This window comes from Stegostoma tigrinum, chromosome 8 (assembly GCF_030684315.1).
Source record: "Stegostoma tigrinum isolate sSteTig4 chromosome 8, sSteTig4.hap1, whole genome shotgun sequence".
NCBI classification, from domain to species: Eukaryota; Metazoa; Chordata; class Chondrichthyes; order Orectolobiformes; family Stegostomatidae; genus Stegostoma; species Stegostoma tigrinum.
Genome location: NC_081361.1, coordinates 101848612 through 101874417, shown reverse-complemented (window position 1 = coordinate 101874417; position 25806 = coordinate 101848612). Strand labels below are relative to the sequence as shown.

At 46.1% G+C, this 25806-nt stretch overlaps 1 protein-coding gene across 4 annotated transcripts in view; it reads right to left on the bottom strand.

Annotated features, from left to right (window-relative positions):
* Nucleotides 1-10805: 10805 nt before the first annotated feature.
* The window catches only part of tnni3k (TNNI3 interacting kinase), a 118320-nt gene continuing 103319 nt past the window's right edge, over nt 10806-25806 (bottom strand). For all 4 annotated transcript variants that reach the window (XM_059648185.1, XM_059648186.1, XM_059648187.1 and 1 more), the window contains 3 exons: nt 23719-23888; nt 11461-11543; nt 10806-11265 (listed from right to left, as the gene is read on the bottom strand). In XM_059648185.1, the coding sequence (XP_059504168.1) occupies nt 11192-11265; nt 11461-11543; nt 23719-23888 (327 nt within the window). In that variant the 3' untranslated portion in view covers nt 10806-11191. The remainder of the gene's footprint in view (nt 11266-11460; nt 11544-23718; nt 23889-25806) is intronic.

The following is a 25806-nucleotide window of genomic DNA, read 5'->3' as shown; positions in this document are numbered from 1 at the left end:
TTCTGTTAGCTTTGAGTCCATCCATTCTGAGGAAGAGATAATGGGAACTGCAGATGCTGGAGAATCCAAGATAACAAAGTGTGGAGCTGGATGAACACAGCAGGCCAAGCAGCATCTCAGGAGCACAAAAGCTGACGTTTCGGGCCCAGACCCTTCATCAGAGAGGGGAATGGGGTGAGGGTTCTGGAATAAATAGGGAGAGACGGGGAGGCGGACTGAACATAGATAGAGGAGAAGATCAGTGGAGAGGAGAGTATAGGTGGGGAGGGGATAGGTCAGTCCGGGGAGGACGAACAGGTCAAGGGAGTGGGATGAGGTTAGTAGGTAGGAAATGGAGGTGCGGCTTGGGGTGGGAGGGGATAGGTGAAAGGAAGAACAGGTTAGGCAGGCGGGGATGAGCTGGGCTGTTTTTGGGATACAGTGGGGGGAGGGGAGATTTTGAAGCTGGTGAAATCCACATTGATACCATTGGACTGCAGGGTTCCCAAGTGGCATATGAGTTGCTGTTCCTGCGCCAACTACAATCTGACCCCATCACTAAAGACGTTTTTCAAACCCCTTCCATGTCTCCCTTCCAGAGAGACCACTCTCTCCACGACTCCCTTGTCCACTCCACTCTCCCCTCCAACCCCACCACACCCAGCACCTTCCCCTGCAACCGCAGGAAGTGCTACACTTGCCCCCACACCTCCTCCCTCACTCCCATTCCAAGCCCCAAGATGACTTTCCTCATCAAGCAGATGTTCACCGGCACATCCGCCAATGTGGTCTACTGCATCCGCTGTACCCGGTGTGGCTTCCTCTACATTAGGGAAACCAAGCAGAGGCTTGGGGAACCGCTTTGCAGAACACCTCCGCTCGGTTCGCATTAAACAACTGCACCTCCCAGTTGCAAACTATTTCAACTCCCCCTCCCATTCCTTAGACGACATGTCCATCCTGGGCCTCCTGCAGTGCCACAATGATGCCACCCGAAGGTTGCAGGAACAGCAACTCATATTCTGCTTGGGAACCCTGCAGCCCAATGGTATCAATGTGGATTTCACAAGCTTCAAAATCTCCCCTTCCCTCACTGCATCCCAAAACCAGCCCAGCTCGTCCCCTCCCCTCACTGCATCACACAACCAGCCCAGCTCGTCCCTGCCTCTCTAAACTGTTCTTCCTCTCACCTATCCCGTCCTCCCACCTCAAGCTGCACCTCCATTTCCTACCTACTAACCTCATCCCGCCCCCTTGACCTGTCCGTCCTCCCTGGACTGATCTATCCCCTCCCCACCTCCCCACCTATACTCTCCTCTCCACTGATCTTCTCCTCTATCTATCTTTGGTCCGCCTCCCCGTCTCTCCCTATTTATTCCAGTTCCTTCTCCCCATCCCCCTCTGTGATGAAGGCTCTGGGCCCGAAACGTCAGCTTTTGTGCTCCTGAGATGCTGCTTGGCCTGCTGTGTTCATCCAGCTTCACACTTTGTTATCTTGGATTCTCCAGCATCTGCAGTTCCCAGTATCTCTTCCTCAGAATGGATGGACTCAAAGCTAACGGAATGCTGGTATTTATATCTATGGGATTGGAGTATCAGGAAACTTGGTTAAACCCCAGTTAGAGTGCTGTAAGCGGATTTGGGCAGCACACCTTAAAAAGGATAGACTGGCCTTGGAAGGAGTCCAACACCGTTTTGCACTGCACTTCAGCAGTAATGTTATGAGGTGTTATTAGGAGAGATTACACAAATGGGGCCCATTTTCTCCAGAATTTAGAAGGTTAAAAAGGCCATCTGATTGACGTCTGAGACATTAGCAAAAAAAGACATATTGGATAAAAATAAACTATTTCCACTGTTTGGTGATTCTTGAACTGAGGGCACAGTCTAAGAATTAGGGCCAGACTAGTCAGGTGAGAAGTCAGGAAGCACTTCGGCATGCAAAGGGGTGGGAGAGGTTTGAACCTCTCTTCCACAGATGGCATTGGGTGCTGGTTCAGTTGTTAATTTTAAATCTGGGAGAGATTGGTTTTTGTTAAGTAAATGTATTAAGAGATATGGGCGAAAGGCAGATACATAGAGTTGGGCCACTGATCTCATTAAATGGCCGAACAGGTTCAAGGTCTGAATAGCCCACTACTTTTTCTATGTTCCTATGTTTTCATCTTGTAACTCAGTTCCCTCCCTGAGCACCTTAACTGAATCTTCCTCTACCATAATGTCACATAGATCCTCACCACTCTTACTTCAGATCCTCACCAACACACTGCACGAAGAAGATCTTCCTCATCTCACTGTTGCTTCTGCCAATCATTGTCTCTCCAGTTCTTAATCTTTCCACCAATGGAAACAATTTCTCCCTCTCGATTCTGTACGGATGCCTCATGATTTTGAAAACCTCTATCAAATCTCCTCTTAAGCTTTTGTTCTCCAAGGGCAATAATCCCAGCTTCTCCAAGTTTTCCACATAATTGGCCTTTCTCATCCTGGAGGCATTTGCACAGCTGCTTCCTGCAGCCTCTCTAAAGCCCATTGCCTGGTTGTAGCTTTGCCTCTGATTTCAGTTTCTCCAGGTCACATCCAGCCTGACTCCATTGAAGTTGGCTTCTTTGCAGTTAATGATTCTCACTCTTGATTCTATTCTAAGTTCCATTGGTCACAATTTAAACTCAGATTGCCACATTAATTTGTTTATTTGCGACTTTAATCAATAAGGCAACAGGAGACAGTCTAATCCAGAAACTTGCAAAACTTTACTTCAGTTGTAGGTCAGACATATGTCAGCAGGCTAGTGGCTTTACTGATGTCCTTAGGCTCCTATTCCCTGTTTCAGTTTAAGGAGCCGATTCATACTCGCTCACTCAGCTCTATCCAACATCTTGTGATTTCTGCTTCCGATCAGGCAACAGAATAACTTCACTGTCAAATTTCTCACTTGCCTTGGTCAGATAAACCTGCTGCTCATTAACATTTTCCAAACTACAACCCACAGGGTGATCAATTGGATCGTTACAGTCTAATTGGCCTAGCTTAGGTGAGGCATATTGCTAATTGGTTAAAACGATGAATGATCAATTCTAATTGGCTCTTAAAGATGGTGACCATTGACCAATGTCACCTCTCACTGTTTCCTGACTTGTTCCTTCAGTTGTCTATGGGCCGACTTTCATCACTGATCTTGCTGGTTGTCACTTTGTGAAAGGTTCTTCATCCCTTTGTCTAAGAAAAGGGAGGTTTGTGCAGTCAGGACCAGCTGATCATACTGCAACTTGTGTCTCAATGCTCCTGATTGGAGAAGTTCCCATTAAATCATTGGCCATTTGTTCTTTAAGAGACATATATTCAATAATGTTTTAATTCTCTGTGGTGTTTGAATACCTGTGAGATTTTTTAGAAGACAAAAGATATGGTGTAAAAAGTGACCTGCTACATGAAACAGAGCCTTGGTGAGACCACACCTGGAATACTGTGCAGTTTTGGTCTCCTTATCTGAGAAAGGATGTTCATGCCCAGGATTGCTGGGATTTCAGGACTGAGATATGAAGAGACTTTGGATCAGTCAGGGCTATATTCACTGGAATTTAGAAGAATGAGGGGGATCTCATAGAAGCCTGTACATTCTAATAGGATTTACAGGGTAAATGCAGGAAAATGCAGGAAAATGCACGAAGCCCAGAACCAAGGATCACATTCTAAAGGTAGAGGGTAAAACATTTATGGCTCAAATGAGGAGAAATTCTTCACCCAGAGAGTAGTGAACCTGTGGAATTCTGTATCACAGAAAGCTGTCAAAGACAAAACAGTGAATATTTTTGAGGCATTGGATATAGTTCTGAGGGCTAATGAGATCAAAGGATATGGGGAGAAAGCAGGACAGGGGACTGAGTTGGCTGATTCACCATGATCAAATTGAATGCGGAGTGGTCTTGGAGGGCCAAATGGCCTACTGCGGTTCCAAGGTTCTCTGGTCTTATGGTGTTGACAGTGGTTGATATACTGAAAGGCTTCCTGTCTGACACACAATTAGTTAAATTCAGCAAAAACAAATCTATCACTTGGTAGCAGCTCACTCAAGTTCGCAAAAACATTTTAAGGCAGACTATCTAGTCATTTATTTCATTGCTGTTTGTGGAATCTTGCTGTGCACCAAGTGGTTACTATGTTTCCTGTCACTACACTTTAAAAGTACTTTGTCACATAGGAAGCAGCTCAGGACACCTGGAGTTACGAAAGGCACTATAGAAATACTTTTCTCACAAGGCAGGGTCTCCCCACTGACTGCAGAATCTCATCAGGGACACGTGATAATCTGCAGCAACAAATCACAAATACACAACACCGTGTTCGTGGGCAAGGCACGTCACATGAGCACAGTCAACATGACACACCGATACCATGAAAACACACAATCCACACGGACCAATACAGAGGGAGGTCCACGTCTGTGACAGCGCAGGCAGGCAGGGTGCAAGGATAGCTAGGCTGTACAGTCAGGAATGTCAGGAAGCTGGAGATTGGGAGAACTCAAAATGCCAGTATTGGAGAACTAGAGATGCCTTAGAAGGTTGTGGAAGCTGGAGATGGTAATATAGAGGGAATGGGATAGGGGCTGGAGGAGGTTACAGAGATAGGGAGGGGTATAGGGGCTGGAGGAGGTTACAGAGATAGGGAGGAGGTGTAGGGGCTAGAGGGGGTTACAGAGATAGGGAGGGGGTGTAGGGGCTGGAGGAGGTTACAGAGATAGAGAGGGGAGTAGGCGCTGGAGGGGGTTACAGAGATAGGGAGGGGTGTAGGGGGCAGGAGGAGGTTACAGAGATAGGGAGGGAGTGTAGGGGCTGGTAGAGGTGATAGAGATAGGGATGTGTGTGTTAGAGATACAGATGTAGGGAGGGCTGTAGGGGCTGGTACAGGTTACAGATGGAGGGAGGGGTGCAGGCCTGGAGGAGATTACAGATGGAGGGAGGGCCACAGGCCTGGAGGAGGTTACAGAGGGAGGGAAGAGTGTAGGGGATAAGGGAGAGGCATTGGGACAGAAGTAATGAGCAGCAGCAGAGGGTTAAATGATTGATGTTTCTGGAGTGGGGGAGGTGGGAGGTGGAGGATAAACCTGGAAAGCCGCAGAATCATCATTGAGTGTTGGACAAGGCAAAGACATTGATGATGGTTTCAACAGCTGGCAAGCTGGGTTAGGGAGGGGGTGGAGATGGCATGGGTGTGGAAAACACTGCAACCATCCTGCGTCTACATGGAACAAACAGAGGGGTGTGCTGACTGATGAGTTCATTCATGATTTACCGAGTGTGTAGGAAGGGCTCGGAGACACTGCTTCGTGCTGTAGTCTCGGCTGTTCACTCAGATCATTTCTGCCTCAGCTAATGGTTTGGAGCCGTGAAGGCATAAGGAGGCATTTCCTCACAACAACAACAGGATGAAAACAAGTGATGGAGTCGAGCTTATTTCAGGGAACATCAGTGTGAGCTTCACAGGGAGAAAGAACAGCTTTGCTCCCACCCAGTGACAATCCCAATGCCTCCTCCAGTGGTGATCAGGAATATGAGAATCACATCTGTGTGGCATGTGTCTGGTCCCTAGTTCCCAGGCACTTGGTCCCTGATTGAGGGAAGTAGAGGACCCCCTTTCCCTGCCAGGCTGCTCCTGCTATCAGTGCGTGGCAGGGTGTCAAACTGGAGTTACAGATGTTACGAGGTCCCTGGGGATTGGTGCTAGGTGTACTGCGTTTATCAAGATTTATCAATGACCTCCACTTGGGCACAACCTCACTGTTTGTAAGTAAGACCCAACTTGGAAAGATTACAAACTGTGAGGAGGACTGTGAGAGGCTCCAGGAGGACACAGGCACAGGCGGATGGGACAGCGGACATTTAAAGCAGAGAATTATGAAAATTGTCCATTTTGTTTGGAAGAACAAGCAGCACCAATATCAGAAAGTGGGAATCACTCTACAGGAGGTGCAGGAGCAGAGGGCACCAGACAATAGATGCAAGAAAATTATTGAATGGAACAGGATGGGTTGAGAAACTGATTAAAATGGTATTCAGGATACAGGGTTTTGTTAAATGCAGACAGTGAGTACAAACACAATGAGGCGATGATGATAATCCACTGGATCATCCTCAGCTGGAGGACTGGGTCCAGTTCAGGGCATCACACTTTAGGAAGGATGTGAAGGCAGAGAAGATACAGAAAAGATTCACAAGAGCAGTCCCAGAGATGAGTGACATTGATTAATGTTAACTGGGATAGACACATTGCAAGATATTTAGAGGGAGCAGAATTCTTAAAATGTATCCAGGAGACCACCACGGTGTTTCATGGTTAGCACTGCAGCCTCACAGCACCAGGCACCCAGATTCGATCCCACCCTCAGGTGACTGTCTGTGTGGATTTTGCACATTCTCCCTGTGTCTGCGTGGGTTATGGAAGTGCAGGTTGACAGGGATAGGGCAGCAAGATGTGGGTCTGGGTGGGACACTATTTGAAGGGTCAGTGTGGACTAAGTTGGCCAAATGGCCTGCTTCCATGCTGGAGGGTTTCTGTGAGAATGTGTTAAACCACTACAAAAAAGACTCTGGCTTTAATTTTAGTAGCAAAGCTGGGTAAGTGATTGAAGTGGGAGAGGTGTCTTGAAGACCAGGATCATAACTCTGTTAGAGTCAAGTTTTTTTTGGAAAAGGATAATGATGGAAAGGTTGTCAACTGGGGAAAGGCTGATTTTAATAAGATCCGACATCATTTGGTCAGAGTGGACTGGGAACAGATACTTTCAGGTAAATGTGTCTCCTAACATTGGGATGCATTCAGGGCGGAATGAGGAAGAACACAGGACTGACATTTTTCAATAAAGAAAACCGATGGGAGCAGCCAGTCTTGTAGAGCCTCAAGAACAGAAGAGAAAAGAGATGTATATGGCAGACACCAAGAGCTCAAACCAGCAGAAGCAGTAGGGAAGTTTAAATTGTGCAAAAGGGAATTGAAAATGATTAGGAAACTTCAAAGGGCAAATGAAATAATACTAGCAGCTAGGATAAAGGAAAATCCTAAACTGTTTTACAGTATATTAAGGGTAAAAGGATTATAAGGAAAAGCATAAGGCCTATTAAAGCCCACAGCAGTAATTTGCTTGTGGAACCAAGGGGTGTAGATAGGGTTTTATATGAATACCTTGGGACACTATTTACAAGTGAGAGGGAAGGTATGGATATAGAAAGCAGGGAGAAGGTTTGTGATAGAATTATCAAAAAGAGCACAGTCAGAGAGAAGGTTCCAAGTGGACTGGCAGGCTTAAGAGTAGACAAATGCTGAGAGACAGATGAAACTCCAGGCTGTGGAGTGAAGTAAGGGAGGTAACAAGTATGTTATCTATCTAGACCTCCAAAAGGCCTTTGATACAGTGCCTCACGGGAGGCTGCTGAGCAAGGTGAGGGCCCATGGTGTTTGAGGTGAGCTACTGGCTTGGATTGAGGATTGGCTGTCTGACAGAAGGCAGAGAGTTGGGATAAAAGGCTCTTTTTCAGAACGGCAACCGGTGACGAGTAATGTCCCGCAGGGTTCAGTGTTGGGACTGCAGCTGTTCACCTTATATATTAATGATCTGGATGAAGGGACTGGGGGCATTCTGGAGAAGTTTGCCGATGATACGAAGATAGGTGGACAGGCAGCTAGTACTGAGGAGGTGGGGAAGCTGCAGAAAGATCTAGACAGTTTAGGAGAGTGGCCCAGGAAATGGCTGATGAAATTCAATGTGAATAAATGTGAGGTTTTGCACTTTGGAAAAAAGAATACAGGCATGGACTATTTTCTAAATGGTGAGAAAATTCACAAATCAGAAGTGCAAAGGGATCTGGGAGTGTTGGTCCAGGATTCTCTAAAGGTTAACTTGCAGGTAGAGTCCGTAATTAAGAAAGCGAATGTAATGTTGTCGTTTATCTCAAGTGGGTTGGAATATAAAAGCAGTGATGTGCTTCTGAGACTTTATAAAGCTCTGGTTAGGCCCCATTTAGAATACTGTGTCTAATTTTGGGCCCCACACCTCAGGAAGGACATACTAGCCCTGGAGCGTGTCCAGCGGAGATTCACACGGATGATCCCTGGAGTGGTAGGTTTAACGTATGATGAACGGCTAAGGATCCTCGGATTGTACTCATTAGAGTTTAGAATGTTGAGGGGAGATCTAATAGAAACTTACAAGATAATGTATGGTTTAGAAGTAGTGGACGCTAGGAAGTTGTTTCCATTAGGCGGGGAGACTAGGACCCGTGGGCACAGCCTTAAAATTAGAGGGGATAAATTTAAAACTGAAATGAGATGACATTTCTTCAGCCAGAGAGTGGTGGGCTTGTGGAATTCATTGCCACTGAATGCAGTGGAGGCCGGGACGTTGGATCCCTTCAAGGCAGAGATCGACAAATTATTGATCTCAGAAGGAATCAAGGGCTACGGGGAGAGTGCAGGGAAGTGGAGTTGAAATGCCCATCAGCCATGATTTAAATGGCGGATTGGACTTGATGGGCCAAATGGCCTTACTTCCACTCCTATGTCTTATGGTCTTAAATAGTATAGGTGCTTACAGAAAAGTTTTGATTCCTGCCCGGCCGCAGAAGAGTTTCCAGAGGGCTGGGGGATGGCCAATATGGTACTGTTATTTAAGAAGGGAGCAAGGGATAAGCCAGGAATCTACAGGCCAGTAGGTCAACATTAGTGTTGGGGAAACTATTGGAAGCAATTGTGAGGGACAGAATTAATCAGTATTTAGCTAATCTTTCTAATCAACCTGTTCAGAGATAATTATTACACATATCTGAAGCAAGTGGGCCTTGGACATAAGGCTCTCAGTTCAAGGGTAGGGATGCTACCAGTGCCTCACAAGATAGTCCCATTAATCTGTACTTAGAGAGGCAGGAATTAATCCAGTGGTTAACATGGCTTTGTTAAGGGGTGGTCATGTCAAAACAACTTGACCAAATTTTTCAAAGAGGTGATTAGGTGTGTCAATGAGGGCAATGTTTTTGATGTTGTCTATTGAACTTCAGTAAGGCTTTTGGCAAAGCCCCACATGGGTGACTGATAGCAAACAGCCCATGGGATCTCAGGGGTTTTTTTTACATTCACTGGTCAGGCCAGCATATATTACCCATCTCTACATTGCTCTGGGTCTGGAGTCACATGTAGGTAAGGAGGTCAGGTTTCCAAAATGAATCCACCTTCGGCTGAGGATGATGGCGAAGGGGTGTTTTTCCAACTGGGAACCTGTATCGAATGGAGTTCTGCAGGGGTCAGTGTTAGGACCCTTCCTTTTTGTGGTTATATAAATGATTTAGGTAGAATGTAGATGGGTTGGCCAGAAGGTTGCAAATGATACCATAATTGGTGCGATGTCAAATAGTGAGGAGGATAGCCTTAGGCTACAGGAGGATATAGACTGGCTGGTCAGATGGGCTGATTAGTGGCAAACAGAATTCGATCCCAATGAATGTGAGGTGATGTGCCTGGACAGGGCAAGCAAGGCAAGGGAGTACATAATGAACAGTAAGACCCTGGGACGTACTAAGGATCAGAGGGACCTTGGTGTACATGTCCACATGTCCCTCAATGTGACAGGGGAGGAAGATAGTGATTATGAAGGCACATGGGATACATGCCTTAATTAGCCAAGATGTAGAATTTAAGAGCAGGGAGGCCATGCTGGAACTGTTGGTTAGGCCACAGTTAGAGTGTTGTGTGCAGTTCTGGAATCCACATTATAGGAGGGATTTACCAGATGTTGCCTGGGCTGAAGAGTTTCAGTTTTGGCGAGGGATTTGGAGAGACTGGGATTGTGTCCCTTGGAGCAGAGGAGACTGAGAGGGGACTGAAGGAAATGGAAGGGCACAGACTGGATAGGCAGGATGACACTGTTCCTCTTGATGGAGGGATCAGTGATCAGGGAGCAATGATTTGAGGTAAGGGGCAGGAGGTTTACAGGGAATATAAGAAAAATGTTTTCAGGCAGTGAGTGGCATGAATCTGGAGCTCCCCTCCTGTAAGGGTGTGGAGGCAGAAGCCCTCATCGCACAGAAGAAATATTTAGATGTGCACTCGAGAGGCAAGGTGTATAAGGCCATGGACCCAGAGCATGGCATGGCTATAATGGGCTCTTTTTGGTGCTGGAGCTCTATGTGGGCGTAGAAAAGCATTTATGGGTGAACAAATATGAGCAATTATAGAGGTAAGGATCACCGAATCAATCGGGAATTCAGGAGAAGCTTCATCACCCAGAGAGTGGGGGGTGGGAGGGAGGGGAAGTGGGACTATATTTCACAATCAGTGGGGGGGAATGTGGGACTCTATTCCACAGGGAGGTGGGGGGGGGAAACGTGGGACTCTATTTCACAATGAGGGGGGGGAATATGGGACTCTATTCCACAGGGAGTGGGGCAGAATGTGGGTCTCTATTCCACAGGGAGGAGGGCAAATGTGGGGTTCACTCCCACAGGGAGAAGTGGGGGAATGTGGGACTCGGTCCCACAGGGAGGGGTGGGGGGATGTGGGACTGTATTCCACAGGGAGTGGAGGCGGAAATGTGGGACTCACTCCCACAGGGAGTGGGGGCAGAAATGTGGGACTCACTCCCACGGCGGGTGGGTGCGGGGGTGGGGGTAATGTGGGGCTCACTCCCACAGGGAGGGGTGGGGGAATGTGGGATTCTGTTCCACAGGAAGTGGAGGCTGAAATGTGGGACTCACTCCCACAGGGAGTGGGAGCGGAAATGTGGTACTCACTCCCACGGGGGTGTGGGGGTAATGTGGGACTCTATTCCACAGGGAGCGGGGGTGGAATATGGGACTCACTCCCACGGGGGTGGGGGGGGTGGTTGTAATGTGTGACTGGGGGGAAATATTGTTGGTGTTTGATAAATGTAGATGCAGAATAAACACGGGAGGACGGGAGAATGAAAGGTGACAGTGACTGGGTTGAGATGAAGAGGGGCAGGGAGGAGGTTCAGGGAGACCAGTAATAATTGTTGCGATAAAGTTCCATTGCTCTACATTCTGTGTAATACTATATTATGGAGTGTGAAAGTTGTATAAAGGTAACATTGTGGCAATTCGGATGCCAGAACGGATACTGAAACACTCAGTGACGCAATTTCCTGCTGCTCCTTCTCTGTCTTCTCCAGCTCTCCCCTCACTTTCCCCGGATTTCCTCTAGGAATTCAGGAACTATCTTCAAAGCTGCCACTGCTGCAGGAATTATAGCGCATGGTGCTGAGAGGATCCGAAACGTAGCCTGCAACAAAAGAAAGGAATGGGTTTCAATTGCACTCTGCTAATGTAGAGTCATCATGTTTCAGAGGGCACTTGATCCCTGTCTTTCAGGTACAGGGAGGAGCTAGCTGCTGCTGTTACTGTATTATTTCCACTCTCATATCGAGCGAATAACAGAAATGAACAATCCCAGGGGGTGGGAGTCACTGTCTCTTACCATTCGCATCCATCGGTGGGTACTGCAGATTCTTCCTTAAATCCTCCAATGGAAATCCCTGGGAAGATCGGCGCTCATTGCCACTGCAAACAAAAATAACTATGCATCAAATTTTTGAAGGTTTATTCCTGAGCTTTGAACATCACTGCCCAGCACAGCATTCATTGCCCATCCCTAATTGTCCTTGGTTGCAGTGGACATCTTGAACTTTGGCACTCCATGTTATTTGGTGCTCCCACACACTCAAACTTGCAGCAGAGGTAGAGATCGCGTGACCGTGGCAACCCAGTCAGTACACTAGGTGCAAATATATTTGTCTAAAAATCCCCCTTTTCATCAAACCAAAACAAAGAAAATTGCCTTTTTCTTTATTATTCCTTCCTGTGATGTGGGTGGCAAAGGCTGGGCCACCATTTGCAGTTTGGAATCAGTTACATTTCTGTGGGTCTGGAGTCACATGTAGGCCAGAGGTGGCAAAAATGGCAGATTTCCCTCCCTAAAAGATATTCATGGCCAAATAGACTTTTCTGACACTTGACATTATTTTATTCCAGATTTTTATTGAATTGAAATTTTGCCATTTACCGTCTTTCAAAACTCTCCAGTGTTTAGAGTCATATTTGACACATAGGAAAATAGCCGGGATTGCTGGAGGTTGGTCATTTCAGCTCCAGGATATCTCTTCAGGACTCAGGGTAATGTCCTCGGCCCAACCATCTTCAGCTGCTTCATCAATGACCTTCCCTCCATCACAAGGTCTGAGTGGGGATGTTCACCGATGATTACACAGTGTTCAGCACCATTCACGATTCCTCAGATACTGAAGTAGACCATGTCTAAGATTTGGGCAATATCCAGGCTTGGACTGATAAGTGACAAGTAACATTCATGCCAAGCATTTGCCAAGCAATGACTATCTATAAATAGACACAATGAAACCTCTGCCCCCTCGACATTTGATGGTGTTACTGGCACTGAATCCCTCGCCATCAACATCCTTGGGGTTACCATGAACCAGTAATTCAACTGAACTTACTGCATAAACACAGGGGCCACAAGAGCAGGTCAGACGCTGGGAACACTGCAGTGAGAAGCTCACCTCATGACCCCCAAAGCCTGCCCACCATCTGCAAGGCACAAGTCAGGAGTGTGATGGAATACTCCCCACTTGCCTGGATGGGTGCAGCCCCAACAACACTCAAGAAGCCCGACACTGTCCAGGGAAAAGAAGCCCACTTTATCGGAACCACATCCACAAGCATCCACTCCCTCCAACACTGACACTCAGTAACAACAAATCTTAAGAAGGTCCCTCCAATAATTTGCTTTGATGTCAGGCCAGGTTCAAAGAATGGAGCTGTTTATTTCAAAATGAACACCCCAATTGTGCACAATTGCCTTGCAAAGCCAGGTTGTAAACTGTATCACATTGAACCTTATAATTTAAATGGTCTTTATAAATATTGGCATTGTGTGTAAAAGCAAAGAATTTGTTGTTGGACTTATATAACTGATTTCAACAGTAATAGAACATAGAACAATACAGCGCAGAGCAGGCCCTTCAGCCCTCAATGTTGAGCCGACTTGTGAACCAATCTAAGCCCCTCCCCCTACACTATCCCCTCATTATCCGTACGAGTAATGTGACTCCAGGCATCAGAAAGATGTGAAAACTTTGCAGAGACTTAATAAGAACTTTTCAGGAAGTCTTCAAAGATGAGGGATTACAAAAAAGCTGGTGTTGCTCTCTGAGGAGAATTCATGGAGGGCATTTCATAGCTGTGTATAAAATTATGAAGAGTTTAGATATGATTATTCAAAATTGCGGTGGCTGAAGGATCGATAATCAGATGGGCCTGTTTTAGCTTGTTAGGGTGTTTGGTAAAGAAGCAGATCCAACATGAGTTAGCAATATACAAGCAGAGTTGGAAATGGAAAATACTCCCTCACTGATCTTAAGGTGAATACAGAATCAAACTAATGGTCAGAAAGAAGGTGAATAATTTTTTGAAGATAATGGGGAAAGAATGGATTGGGGTTTAGGAGTGACTGGATTCTCTTGAAAAGAGCTGGTGCAGACACAACGGGCTGAATGGCCTAACTGTGCCATACTTTGATGTCATCATTTTTGCAGAATCACCCACCATTGATATCCTGGGGGATACCATTGACTAGAAACTCAATGGTGAGGGTCTGTTTCCATACGGCACAGCTCGATGGCTCCAAGTGCGGATATTTGCCAAAGATTGCATAATGTTCAGTACCATTTATATCTCCTCAGATACTGAAGCAGCCCATGTTCACATGCAGCGAGAACAGAATAATAATTAGACTGGGGCTGACAAGTGGTAAGTAACATTCACGCCTCATAAATGCCAGGCTATGACCATCTCTAACCGATGAGAGACAGTCTAATCACCACGTTGTGACATTCAACAGGAGTCACTGCCATTGAATTCCTCATCGTCCTGGCAGTTACTGCTGACCAGGAACTCGACCGGACTCACCACATAAATCCTGTGGCTACAAGTTCTGAGGAAGGGTCACTGGGCCAGAAACATTAACTCTGCTTTTTCTCCACAGATGCTGCCAGACCCGCTGAGTTTTCTGAACAATTTCTGTTGCTGTTTATGTGGCTGCAAGCGCAGGTCAGAGTCTCCCAATCCTGCAGAGAGTTATTCTCCCCCTGACTCCCGAAAGCCTATCCACCATCTACAATGTGGAGGCACCAGTGTTGGGCTGTGGTGGACAAGGCCAGGAGCCACATGACACCAGGTTATAGTCTAACAGGTTTATTTAAAATCACAAGCTTTCGGAACGCTGCTCCTTTGTCCGGTGTCACTTCACTTGACAAAGGGGCAGCACTAGGAAAGCTTGTGATTTTAAATACACTTGTTGGACTATAGCCTGGTGTCACGTGACTTCTGGCCTTGTCCACCAGGGACAAGGCAGTAGTGAGGAGTGTGGTGTGTGACAATGCTGTCATTTTAAAAGGTTATTTTGTCCTTTTTTTTGAAGAGAGGTTATAAGGCAGAAGTAACAAAATGGCTACTTGAAGACAACTTAAGTAAACAACTTGTGAGGCTTTTAGGTTTATTTCAAATGTTGGAACAATATATGCAGCCTGAATGGGTGTGGCCAGCTCTCACACAACCAGATTTTCTCACGAACATCAGAAGCTGTTTGGGGCCTCAGAAGAGTTAGAAGCTTCAGTGAATGTCTCCTGCCTGCTACAGTCTCTGAATTTTCTCATGATGTTTCTTCCTCCTGGATTTGAGAACTGCGTGTGAGAATCTCTGTCTGAATTTGTCTTTTTGGCAAGGGGTCTGTTTATGGGATGGTATTATATTGGAACAGTTAATTAGTAACAGTTACTGTATTGATTATTTCATTATATTTACTAATAGTTAAGTTATCTAAATTCCTTTTTCTTTCGGTTATATTTTAACCAAAGTTGTTTAAATTATATTTTGCTTAACATTGAGTAGTTTGACCAGCCGCATCACATCTGGAACATGTACTTCACATCTACCTGTAAAATAAGAAAAGTTAGGGTGTGACCTACTTTCTTAAAATATTTTGAGGGGGTCTGATCTGGTTCAAAACAGACAGAACACTCCAAATTTGCCTGGGTGGATGATCTCCAACACTCAAGAAGCATGACACCATCCAGGACAAAGCAGCCCATTTAATGAGCACCAGAACAACAAGCATCCCACTCCCTCCACCACCGACGCTCAGTAGCAGCAGTGTGTGCCATCTACAAGATGCCCTGCAGTATGACAATGCTACAATTGTAATTTACTAACGAATCTGCTTTAGCTTCAAGGCCATAAAATCTCACTGCGTAAAACAAATTCTCTGAGGTGCCTCCTCTGGCTTCTTAAATGCTTGGCCTCTGATTACAAACAAAACTGTCAGCATAAAATGAAAAATAAAGCTCAGCCTTGATCATGAAATAAAGAAACCAGAAATGATGTTGAGATATTGATTATGAAGTTTGCTCTCAGTTTATCTGGAAGCCAGCAGGAGCTGACTGTGTTGAAAGGGAAACCTGAGCCCAGTTCATTGAGCGAGACACCTCTTTGTGAAACCTAAATGCTGATTTCTACACATCTACAGGCTCACATTCTGTCTGTGCTACAGCAATGGGAATGACTGTACTCCTTCATTGAAGCTTTTCAAGGAGCTGGATCAGGAGTGACTTCCTTTAGGACAGGTAGGCTTTCTGTTGTGATATTCACTTGTACTCTGTACAACAAATGAAATCAATCTCTCCCACATTCCAACAGGAATCTTCAAACTCTCATGAAGACTGTTCCAGATCACAACAGTTAATGTGTGTAAATTAACTACTTTACTGAGAAACACAAAATCCTATCTCCTACCTCGGTTTTGATCTGCTGATTAGCCACCTTTATTGTACTCAACTCCCCCCAGACTTGCTCACCTGCTCCTCTCGCTGATGTTTGCTGGGCGATAGGTTCTGGGGCTAGAGAGCATTTACTGACAAACCCCGATCCCCGTGATTTTGGAAAACATTGTGATACAGTGGGAATGCTGTTGAGAATAGCGAGATGGTGATGTGACTTTTCAGGAGCGTTCTGTGTGCAAGCGGCTGTGAGAAAAAGCTGGAATTAATTTGTGCCGGTGAGACCTGCCCTGACAGTTAGTAACAGGACATCAATTAGGCAATAAGTGCCGACCCAGCCAGTCACACCCTCATCCCATGAATTAATTTTTAAAAATGGTTGCAGAACTTTGCCGAATCTGAGAGCGATTGCGCTGAGGTCAGGGCAAACATTGCAGGCTGCAGCCCCAGCAGCAGAGACTCATGCAGCACGGAGTGCTGAGGCACAAGCCCTGAGACAGCACAAACCAGAAGCTTTCAGCTCCAGCCTCCCTCAACTCCTCCACCCTCCCCTACTCTCTCCACCGTCTCCCAGTCCTGGGTCTCCCTGGAGCTGGAGCTGGGGCTGGGTCTAGGATGGTGCCTGGGGCTGGGGCCTGGGGTTTGTGCTCAGGCCTAGGGCCTGGGTCTGGGTCTGGGGTTTGGTGCTGGGGTCTGGGTCTGGGTCTGGGGTTTGGTGCTGGGGTCTGGGGTCTGGTGTTGGGGCCTGGGGTTTGGTGCTGGGGTCTGGACCCTGGGTCTGGGTCTGGGGTTTGGTGCTGGGGTCTGGGGTCTGGTGTTGGGGCCTGGGGTTTGGTGCTGGGGTCTGGACCCTGGGTCTGGGTCTGGGGTTTGGTGCTGGGGTCTGGACCCTGGGTCTGGGTCTGGGGTTTGGTGCTGGGGCCTGGGGTCTGGTTCTGGGATTTGGTGCTGGGGTCTGGAGTCTGGTTCTGGGGTTTGGTGCTGGAACCTGGGTGTGGGTCTGGGGTTTGGTGCTGGGCCCTGGGTCTGGGTCTGGGGTTTGGTGCAGGGGCCTGGGACGTGGGGCCACAGGGGAAGGTGCTGGTGCTATGCAAATGCTGCTGTGCTAGCAACGCAGAACTGCAGACTGAGGTCATGTCTTTCATTCCCACCATGACAGATGGTGAAGTTCAAATTTAATAAACATTTGAAATAAAAAGCCAGCTCCATGCTGGTTATAACGATAGCTGTAAACCCTCCCATCTGGTTCACTCATTGAGGGAAGGAAACCTGTTGCCTTGACCAGTTTGGCCTCCGCATGACCCCAGAAACACAGCAATGTGTTTGACCCTTAACCGCCCTCTGAAGTTGACCCTGACAAGCTGTTCAGTTCAAGGGCCTTTGAGATGGAGAATAAATGCTGTAATAGCCAGTGACATCCACAGCCCATGAATGAGCTAAAACTAAGTTAAATGAAAGAGTTTGGGAGCCATTGTATGTGGATGAAAGCAAACCCAGAGGGCCAGGGTCCCTGAGCTCCCAGTCACTACGTTAACAGACATGGGGTTGGCTGTCAAGGGACACCTGAGTGATGCTATAAAAATGCAAATCCTTCCTTTCTACCAGTTTGAGTCCCCAGATGACATATCCCAGAAGACGTAGAGGTGACCTCTGGTGGAAGCAGACGAAACACAAAGGTTTTGCTGCAACTGTTTCCAAAACAAACAGTTTCTCTCCAAGCCAGTTGGCGATGTCTCCTAATGTTTAATTTATTTGTACAATGGGATATTGAATCCATTTGTGACTGTAAGGATACTGCTAGTTGCTCGGACCTCAGGCTGCTAAATGAGCAGAAAACAATTTTGTGACAAAGCTGTGTGAGGTATCAGGTTATACAAGGTCAGTCTCAATTCCCTAATGTGAATCACTCAGGCAGTTCAACCTGAGATGACTCAACTGTTAAAGTTTTCACATCAATTGTAAAGTCAGAGAATGATTAAGAGACAGAAAGTCAGGTTAGAATTGTTCTAACAGTTTGTATTTTTGACATGTAGTCAATAATGGAATGTAAGAACATACAGCAAAGCCCACACACAGTGAAGCTCATCCATACCCCACGCCCCACCTTCTGTCAGGTAAGTGATGATGGCAAATGTCAATGGTAACCTTATCTCAGAGCAACCAAGGAAACAAAAATAAGTTATTGCATGTGGCCTACAAGGGAACGATGATCAAACATCTGGCTCCAAACAAGGAATGTGGCTGTACCTGCATTTGTTACCTGTCCATAATTGCCCTTCAACAGAGAGACTTGCTCAGGTCATTTGAAAGCGCTGTTAGGAGTCAAGCACATTGCTTTGGGTCCAGAGTTACATGTAGACCAGACTCAGTAAGGCAGATTTTGTTCTCTGAAGGGCAGCAGAGCTTTAGCAACAATCAATATTAGTTTTCCTTTGGAGATTGTAATTGATTGAATCGAAACCCCACCAGCTGCAGTGATGGGATTTGAACCCACATCCCCTGAACATTAGCCTGAGCCTTTGTGTTACTAACATGGGGACCTTACCACAAGATCACTGTGAGACCAAAAATTGATGCTCCCCTATTCCAGCTGTACAGGAAATTGCTGTGAGCAGAGTGGTATCACAGTGCACAGTCTGACCGCCTCACCCAGGGCGGACTGCCAGGAATATAGACTGGGCTGGTTCCTGAGCTGGATCAGGTATCGTGTGAGGAGAGATCGAGGAGACTCGGTCTATATTCCCTTGAATTTAGAAAAAACAAGCAGTGATCACATTGACACGTACAGAAATCTCCCGAACTTGGCAGGAATGCTCTTGGCTGTGGAATCTAGAACACAAGTTCACAGTCTCAGGATAAGGGAGTGGTCATTTCAGTCAGATGTGGAGGTGCCAGGGTCGGGCTGGGATGGACAAAGTCAGAAATCACATCACGCCAGGCTATAGTTCACCAGGTTTATTTAAAATCTCAAGTTTTCAGAGCCCTAATCTGACCTTCACCTGACAAAGGAGAAGTGCTCGAAAGCTTATTGTTTCATATAGACCTGGGCCTGGGAGAAATTTCTTCACTTGGAAAGATGTGAATAGGCCATAAGACCATAAGACATGGGAGTGGAAGTAAGGCTATGTGGCCTATCATGGCTGATGGGCATTTCAACACCACTTCCCTGCACTCTCCCCGTAGCCCTTGATTCCTTGTGAGATGAAGGATTTGTCGATCTCTGCCTTGAAGGCATCCAACGTCCTGGCCTCCACTGCACACTGCGGCAATGAATTCCACAAACCCACCACTCTTTGGCTGAAGAAATGTCGTCTCATTTCAGTTTTAAATTTACCCCCTCTAATCTTAAGGCTGTGCCCACGGGTCCTAGTCTCCCCGCGTAATGGAAACAACTTCCTAGCGTCCACCCCTTCTAAACCATACATTATCTTGTAAGTTTCTATCAGATCTCCCCTCAATCTTCTAAACTCTAATGAGTACAATCCCAGGATTCTCAGCCGTTCATCACACGTTAAACCTACCATTCCAGGGATCATCCGTGTGAATCTCCGCTGGACATGCTCCAGGGCTAGTGTGTCCTTCCCGAGGTGTGGGGCCCAAAATTGGACACCGTATTCTAAATGGGGCCTAACCAGAGCTTTATAAAGCCTCAGAAGCACGTCGCTGCTTTTATAGTCCAACCCTCTTGAGATAAACGACAACATTACATTCGCTTTCTTAATTACGGACTGTACCTGCAAGTTAACCTTTCGAGAATCCTGAACCAACACTCCCAGATCCCTTTGCGCTTCTGATTTGCTAATTTGCTCACCATTTAGAAAATAGTCCATGCCTGTATTCTTTTTTCCAAAGTGCAAAACCTCACATTTACTCACATTGAATTTCATCAGCCATTTCCTGGACCACTCTCTTAAACTGTCTAAATCTTTCTGCAGAATCCCCACCTCCTCAATACCACCTGCCTGTCCACTGATCTTCGTATCATCGGCAAACTTCTCCAGAATGCCCCCAGTCCCTTCATCCAGATCATTCATGTATAAGGTGAACAGCTGCGACCCCAACACTGAACCCTGCGGGACACCACTCGTCACCGGTTGACATTCTAAAAAAGAGCCTTTTATCCCAACTTTCTGGCTTCTGTCAGACAGCCAATCCTCAATCCAAGCCAGTAGCTCTCCTCGAACACCATGGGCCCTCACCTTGCTCAGCAGCCTCCTGTGAGGCACAGTATCAAAGGCCTTTTGGAAGTCTAGATAGATAACATCTACTGGGTTTCCTTGGTCTAACGTACTTGTTACCACTTCAAAGAATTCTAACAGGTTTGTCAGGCATGACCTCCCCTTACTAAAACCATGCTGACTTGTTTTAATCTGACCCTGCACTTCCAGGAATTTAGTAATCTCATCCTTGGCAATGGGTTCAAGAATTTTACCAACTACCGAGGTTAGCCTAATCGGCCTATAATTTTCCATCTTTTGCCTTGATCCTTTCTTAAATAAGGGGGTTACAACAGCAATTTTCCAATCATCTGGGACTTTCCCTGACTCCAGTGACTTTTGAAAGATCACAACCAAAGCCTCCGCTATTTCTTCAGCCACCTCCCTCAGAACTCTAGGATGTAGCCCATCGGGGCTAGGAGATTTATCCATTTTTAGACCCTTTAGCTTTTCTAGTACTTTCTCTTTTGTAATGCCTACCATACTCAACTCTGCCCCCTGGCTCTCCATAATTGTTGGCATACTACTCATGTTTTCCACTGTGAAGACTGACGCAAAGTACTTATTAAGTTCTTCAGCTATTTCCTTATCTCCCATCACTAGCCTTCCAGCATCAATTTGGAGCAGCCCAATATCTACTTTTGCGTCTCGTTTGTTTCTTATGCATTGAAAGAAGCTTTTACTATCATTTCTAATATTACTAGCCAGCCTACCTTCATATTTGATCCTCTACTTCCGTATTGCTCTCTTTGTTATCCTCTGTTTGTTTTTGTAGCCTTCCCAATCTTCAGATTTCCCAGTGCTCTTGGCCACTTTATAGACTGTCTCTTTTTCTTTGATATATTTCCTGACTCCCTTTGTCAGTCATGGCTGTCTAATCCCACCCCGGATAATCTTTCTTTTCTTTGGGATGAACCTCTGTACTGTGTCCTCAATCACACCCAGAAACTCCTGCCATTGTTGGTCTACTGTCTTCCCCACTAGGCTCTGCTTCCAGTCGATTTTCATCAATTCCTCTCTCATGCCCCTGTAATTACCTTTATTTAACTGTAATACCACTACATCCGATTTTGCCTTCTCTCTTTCAAACTGCAGACTGAACTCTACCATATTATGATCGCTGCCTCCTAAGTGTTCCCTTACTTTAAGGTCTTTTATAAAGTCTGGCTCATTACATAACACCAAGTCCAGAGTAGCCTGCTCCCTTGTGGGCTCCATCACAAGCTGTTCCAAAAAGCCATCCTGCAAACATTCCATGAATTCCCTTTCTTTGGATCCACCAGCAACATTATTCACCCAATCCACCTGCATATTGAAGTCCCCCATGATCACTGTGACCTTGCCTTTCTGACATGCCCTGTCTATTTCTCGGTGCATCTTGCGCCCCTGGTCCTGATCACTGTTAGGAGGTCTGTACATAACTCCCATGATAGCTTTTTTGCCTTTGTGGTTCCTCAATTTCACCCTCACAGACTCCACATCCTCTGACCCTGTGTCATTTAGTGCCATAGATTTAATTCCATTCTTAACTAACAAGGCACCCCCACCCCCTCCGCCCACCTCCCTGTCTTTTCGATATGTTGTGAATCCTTGGATGTTTAACTGCCAGTCCTGAGCTCCCTGCAACCATGTCTCTGTGATGCCTACCACATCATAATCTTTTAAGAGGATTTGTGCTGTTAATTCATCTACTTTGTTGCGAATACTATGAGCATTTAGATAAAGTGTCTTCATGCTAACTTTCTTATCATTACGAGAGAGGTTGGACATCCCAAGATGTCTTAAGTTATCCTTCCTTTTTGCTGTATTCCTAGTCTGCCTCGAGCTTAAATCCACCTGTACACATGCTATCCTGTGGTTTATCTTTCCATTTAACTCCATACTCCCTGTCTCTTTCACTTTCCTTTCCCCCCCCGACTCACTAGTTTAAAGTCCTACTGACCACCCTATTTATCCTTTTCGCTAGAACACTGGTTCCAGATCGGTTCAGGTGGACACCGTCCTAACGGTACAGATCCCCCCGGTTCCAAAACTGATGCCAATTCCCCATGAAATGGAATCCCTCTTTCCCACACCAATCCCTTAGCCATGTGTTTACTTCCCTAACTTTCTCTTCCCTATGCCAATTGGCATGTGGCTCGGGCAGTAATCCGGAGATTATGACCCTTGAGGACCTGTACTTCAATTTCTTTCCTAGTGCTTCATAATCCCTGAACAGGTCCTCTACCCTAGCTTTGTCTATGTTGTTAGTCCCAACGTGGACCCAACAACTGGATCCTCCCCCTCCCGCTCCAATATCCTTTCAACCCGGTCAGAGATGTCCCACACCCTGGCACCGGGCAGGCAACACACCATGCGGGACTCCCGATCCGGCTTGCACAGGATACTATCTGTCCCTCTAATTATAGAATCCCCTATAACAACTACCTGTCTTTTTGCTCCCCCCTCTTGAATGGCCTTCTGCACCATGGTGCCGTGGTCAGCTAGCTCATCCTGTCCACAGTCCTTTTCCTCAACCGTACAGGGAGCAAGAATCTCATACCTGTTGCTCAAGGTCAAGGCCTGAGGCTCCTGCACTCCTAAACTCGGAATCCCCCTACTTGCCTCACTTACAGTCACACCTTGTCCCTGAACACTTTCTGAATTTGAGTTATTTAATTTACCGGGTGTGACTGCCTCCTGAAACAAAGTGCCCAGGTATCTCTCCCCGACCCGGATGTGCCGCAGAGTTTGAAGCTCAGATTCCAGATCATTTACTCTGATCCGGAGTTCTTCCAGCAACCAACACCTGCTGCAGATGTGGTCGCTGCTGTTCACAATGGGATCAGCCAGCTCCCACATCATACAGCTACAGCACATCACCTGTCTAGCCATTACTACTTATTTAGTTAACTTTTACAACTTATGTATTAAATGTTTTCCAGTACTTCTCTGCTACACTCTTTTTCAATTAAGCAATTAAACTTTTGATAAGTTACACAATACACAAGGATATAAATTGAAAAGCCTTACCTTAACAACACATGAGAGTCCTTCTCGGTTAAAGCTCCCACTCTTTCTGCTGCTGGAACAGGAATGGAGGGCTCCGACGGTAAAGGTAGGTATTTGCTAATCTTTAAAGGGGAGACTGACCCACCTGTAGCTCCCGCTCTTCCTGTGAGGAAGTGTTCACTTTGAGGTAAGTGTTTAAATAACGGTCGCTTACCTTCCCAATCTTCAGAACCGCCTACCCCAGAGAGGTGTGGATCCTCAGAAAGGGAGATGTTGATGGATTTCAGAGAATTAAGGAACATGAAGAAAGTACAAGATAGAAGATCAGTTATAATCTTGTTAACTGTTGGATCAGTCTTATTTGACCAACTGGCCCCTCTGCTCCCATTTCCTATGTTGTTCTGTTTACTTTCTCAACCTTGCCATCAGCTTCATTCTTAAGCAAGTAGATTGTGAACCAACTGATCGCTTTTAAACTGCTGATTCCAAACTTAGTATGAGAGGTTGAACATAAACTATTAAATTGGTGGAAGGTTGATGGTGTCATTTTTCAAACAAAGCTCCACCTTGCCACACCCACCACCCCAGCACTGAGGAAACTTGCAGTTCAGTGTTTCTTGGTGAAGGTGAATGGTATAGATCCAGCACCTCACCAGGCAGCCATTGCCCACCACTTACCTCTGAGACCATGCAGTGTATGCCCGTGCATTCAGGGCGTACTCCAGCTCGAAACGAGTACGCAGAGCTGCCACATGACTCCTGCCTGGTCCCCCACGCACCATCAAGCAGTCTGAGGAGGAGGATGGCGAGAGGGATCCACTGCTGTTACTGGAGGCTGGAGACATCAGCTGTGTCCACACAGAAGCAAGATACATTAGATACAAGGAACCATAAGGAAATTCAACGTAGACTGTACGAGCAGGAGTGGGCCATTCAGCCCCTTTAAGCCTGCTATAAGATTATGGTTGATCTGACTGCTTCCTCAATTCTTTTCTGTCTCCAACCTTGACTCCTTCTCTCTCAAACATCTCAAACTCAGTGTTGTATAAATTCAGTAGCCCAACCATCGCTCTTTTCTAGGGAAGAGAATCCCACTGAAAAATAACCCCTCAAAGGAAAATGTAATCCTCTTCTCCATCTTAAAAACAATACCATGTCCCCGTGTTCTACTCTCCTGTACAAAAGGAAACATCCTTTCAGAACCCATCCTGTAAGGCCCGCACTGAATGTTTTTTTTCAGGTTCCTCCACATTCCTCTAAACTCCGATGGCTAAAGACCCAGCCTTTCTCAGTGAGATCAGCTCTTCTTGTCAAGAATAAGTCACATGAACTTCTCTGAATTGTTTCCAATGCAATGATATACCTTTTTCCAAACAATGAATCCACAAGTGTACACAATAATCCTATACAGCTGGAGGCAAATGATTTGACTTTTATGCTCCATTAACCATGCAGAAAACAAAATATTAATATTCAATTTGTCTTCCTAATTACTTGTTACCTCTACACACTAACTTGCTGTATTTGATCTACCAGGAGCCCCAGATCCTTCAGTATCTCTGAGTTCTGAAATCTGTCTCTCTCTATATCATTAGTAGACAGTTGCTCTATTCCTCCTGCCAAGACAAACGCATTCACATTGGTTGACATTGTACTCCATCTGCCCCTCACTAAACCTGCCAGTAGACTCACTCCTTCCAGTTGGTGATCTGCTTTCTCACCTACCGTGGTGTCATCAACAAATGTATCTCCTTGACATTCCATCCCTTCATCGAAATCATGAGTATATATTGCAAATAAAGGTGGCACCAGCACTGATCACTGTAGCCCTCCAGCAGTTACAGCTCACCAACTGGAAAAAAAAGCTCCTTTATCTGTACTTTCTATTTGTTAATCAATTATCCATTTGAGTACGTTCCACCCACAACAGCAGCTCTCAGCTTGGGCAGTAACCTTTGATGTGGCATCTCTTGGAAATCCAGGCACACATATCCACAGACTCCTCATTACCCATCTTGTTTGTTACTTCCTCAACATACCCCCAGGAGTTAAACATGATTTTTTTTTCACAAAGCCCTGTTAACTTACCCTGATCACATTCTGCACTCCTAAGGAGGCACATCCTACTATTAGACCATGAAACCACAAGAAATAAGAACAGGATGAGGCCATTCAGCCCCTCAAGCCTGCTCCACCATTCAATAGGATCATGGCTGATCCATCGTTCCTCACATCCACTCTCCTGCCTTTGCCTCATATTCCTCAATTCTCCGACCCCTAAAGAATCTATCTCAGTCTTAAATATACGGAAGGATTTTGCTACCATAGCTCATTTGATTCTAGAGACCATAGAACAGTACAGAACAGTACAAGTCCTTCGGCCCATGATGTTGTGCTGATCTATTACCCTACTCTAAGATCAAACTTCCCTGCATACCATACATTTTACTATCATCCATGTGCCTATCCAAGAGTCGTTTCAATGTCCCTAATGTATCTGACTCCACTGCCACCGCTGGCAGCGCAGTCCACACACCCACCTACCTCTGATATCTCCCCTGTATCTTCCTCAATCACCTTAAAATATGTCCCCTCGTAATAGCCATCTCCACCCTAGCAACTCCCTCATGACAGATGTTAGACTAATTGACACACTTTGCATCCCACTGCTTTCCCGAATAAAGGAGTGAGAGAGCTGTTTCCCACAGAGGTATCGAAGGCAGTAGTGGATAGTCATTTGGATAATAACGATTACAGGGATTTGGG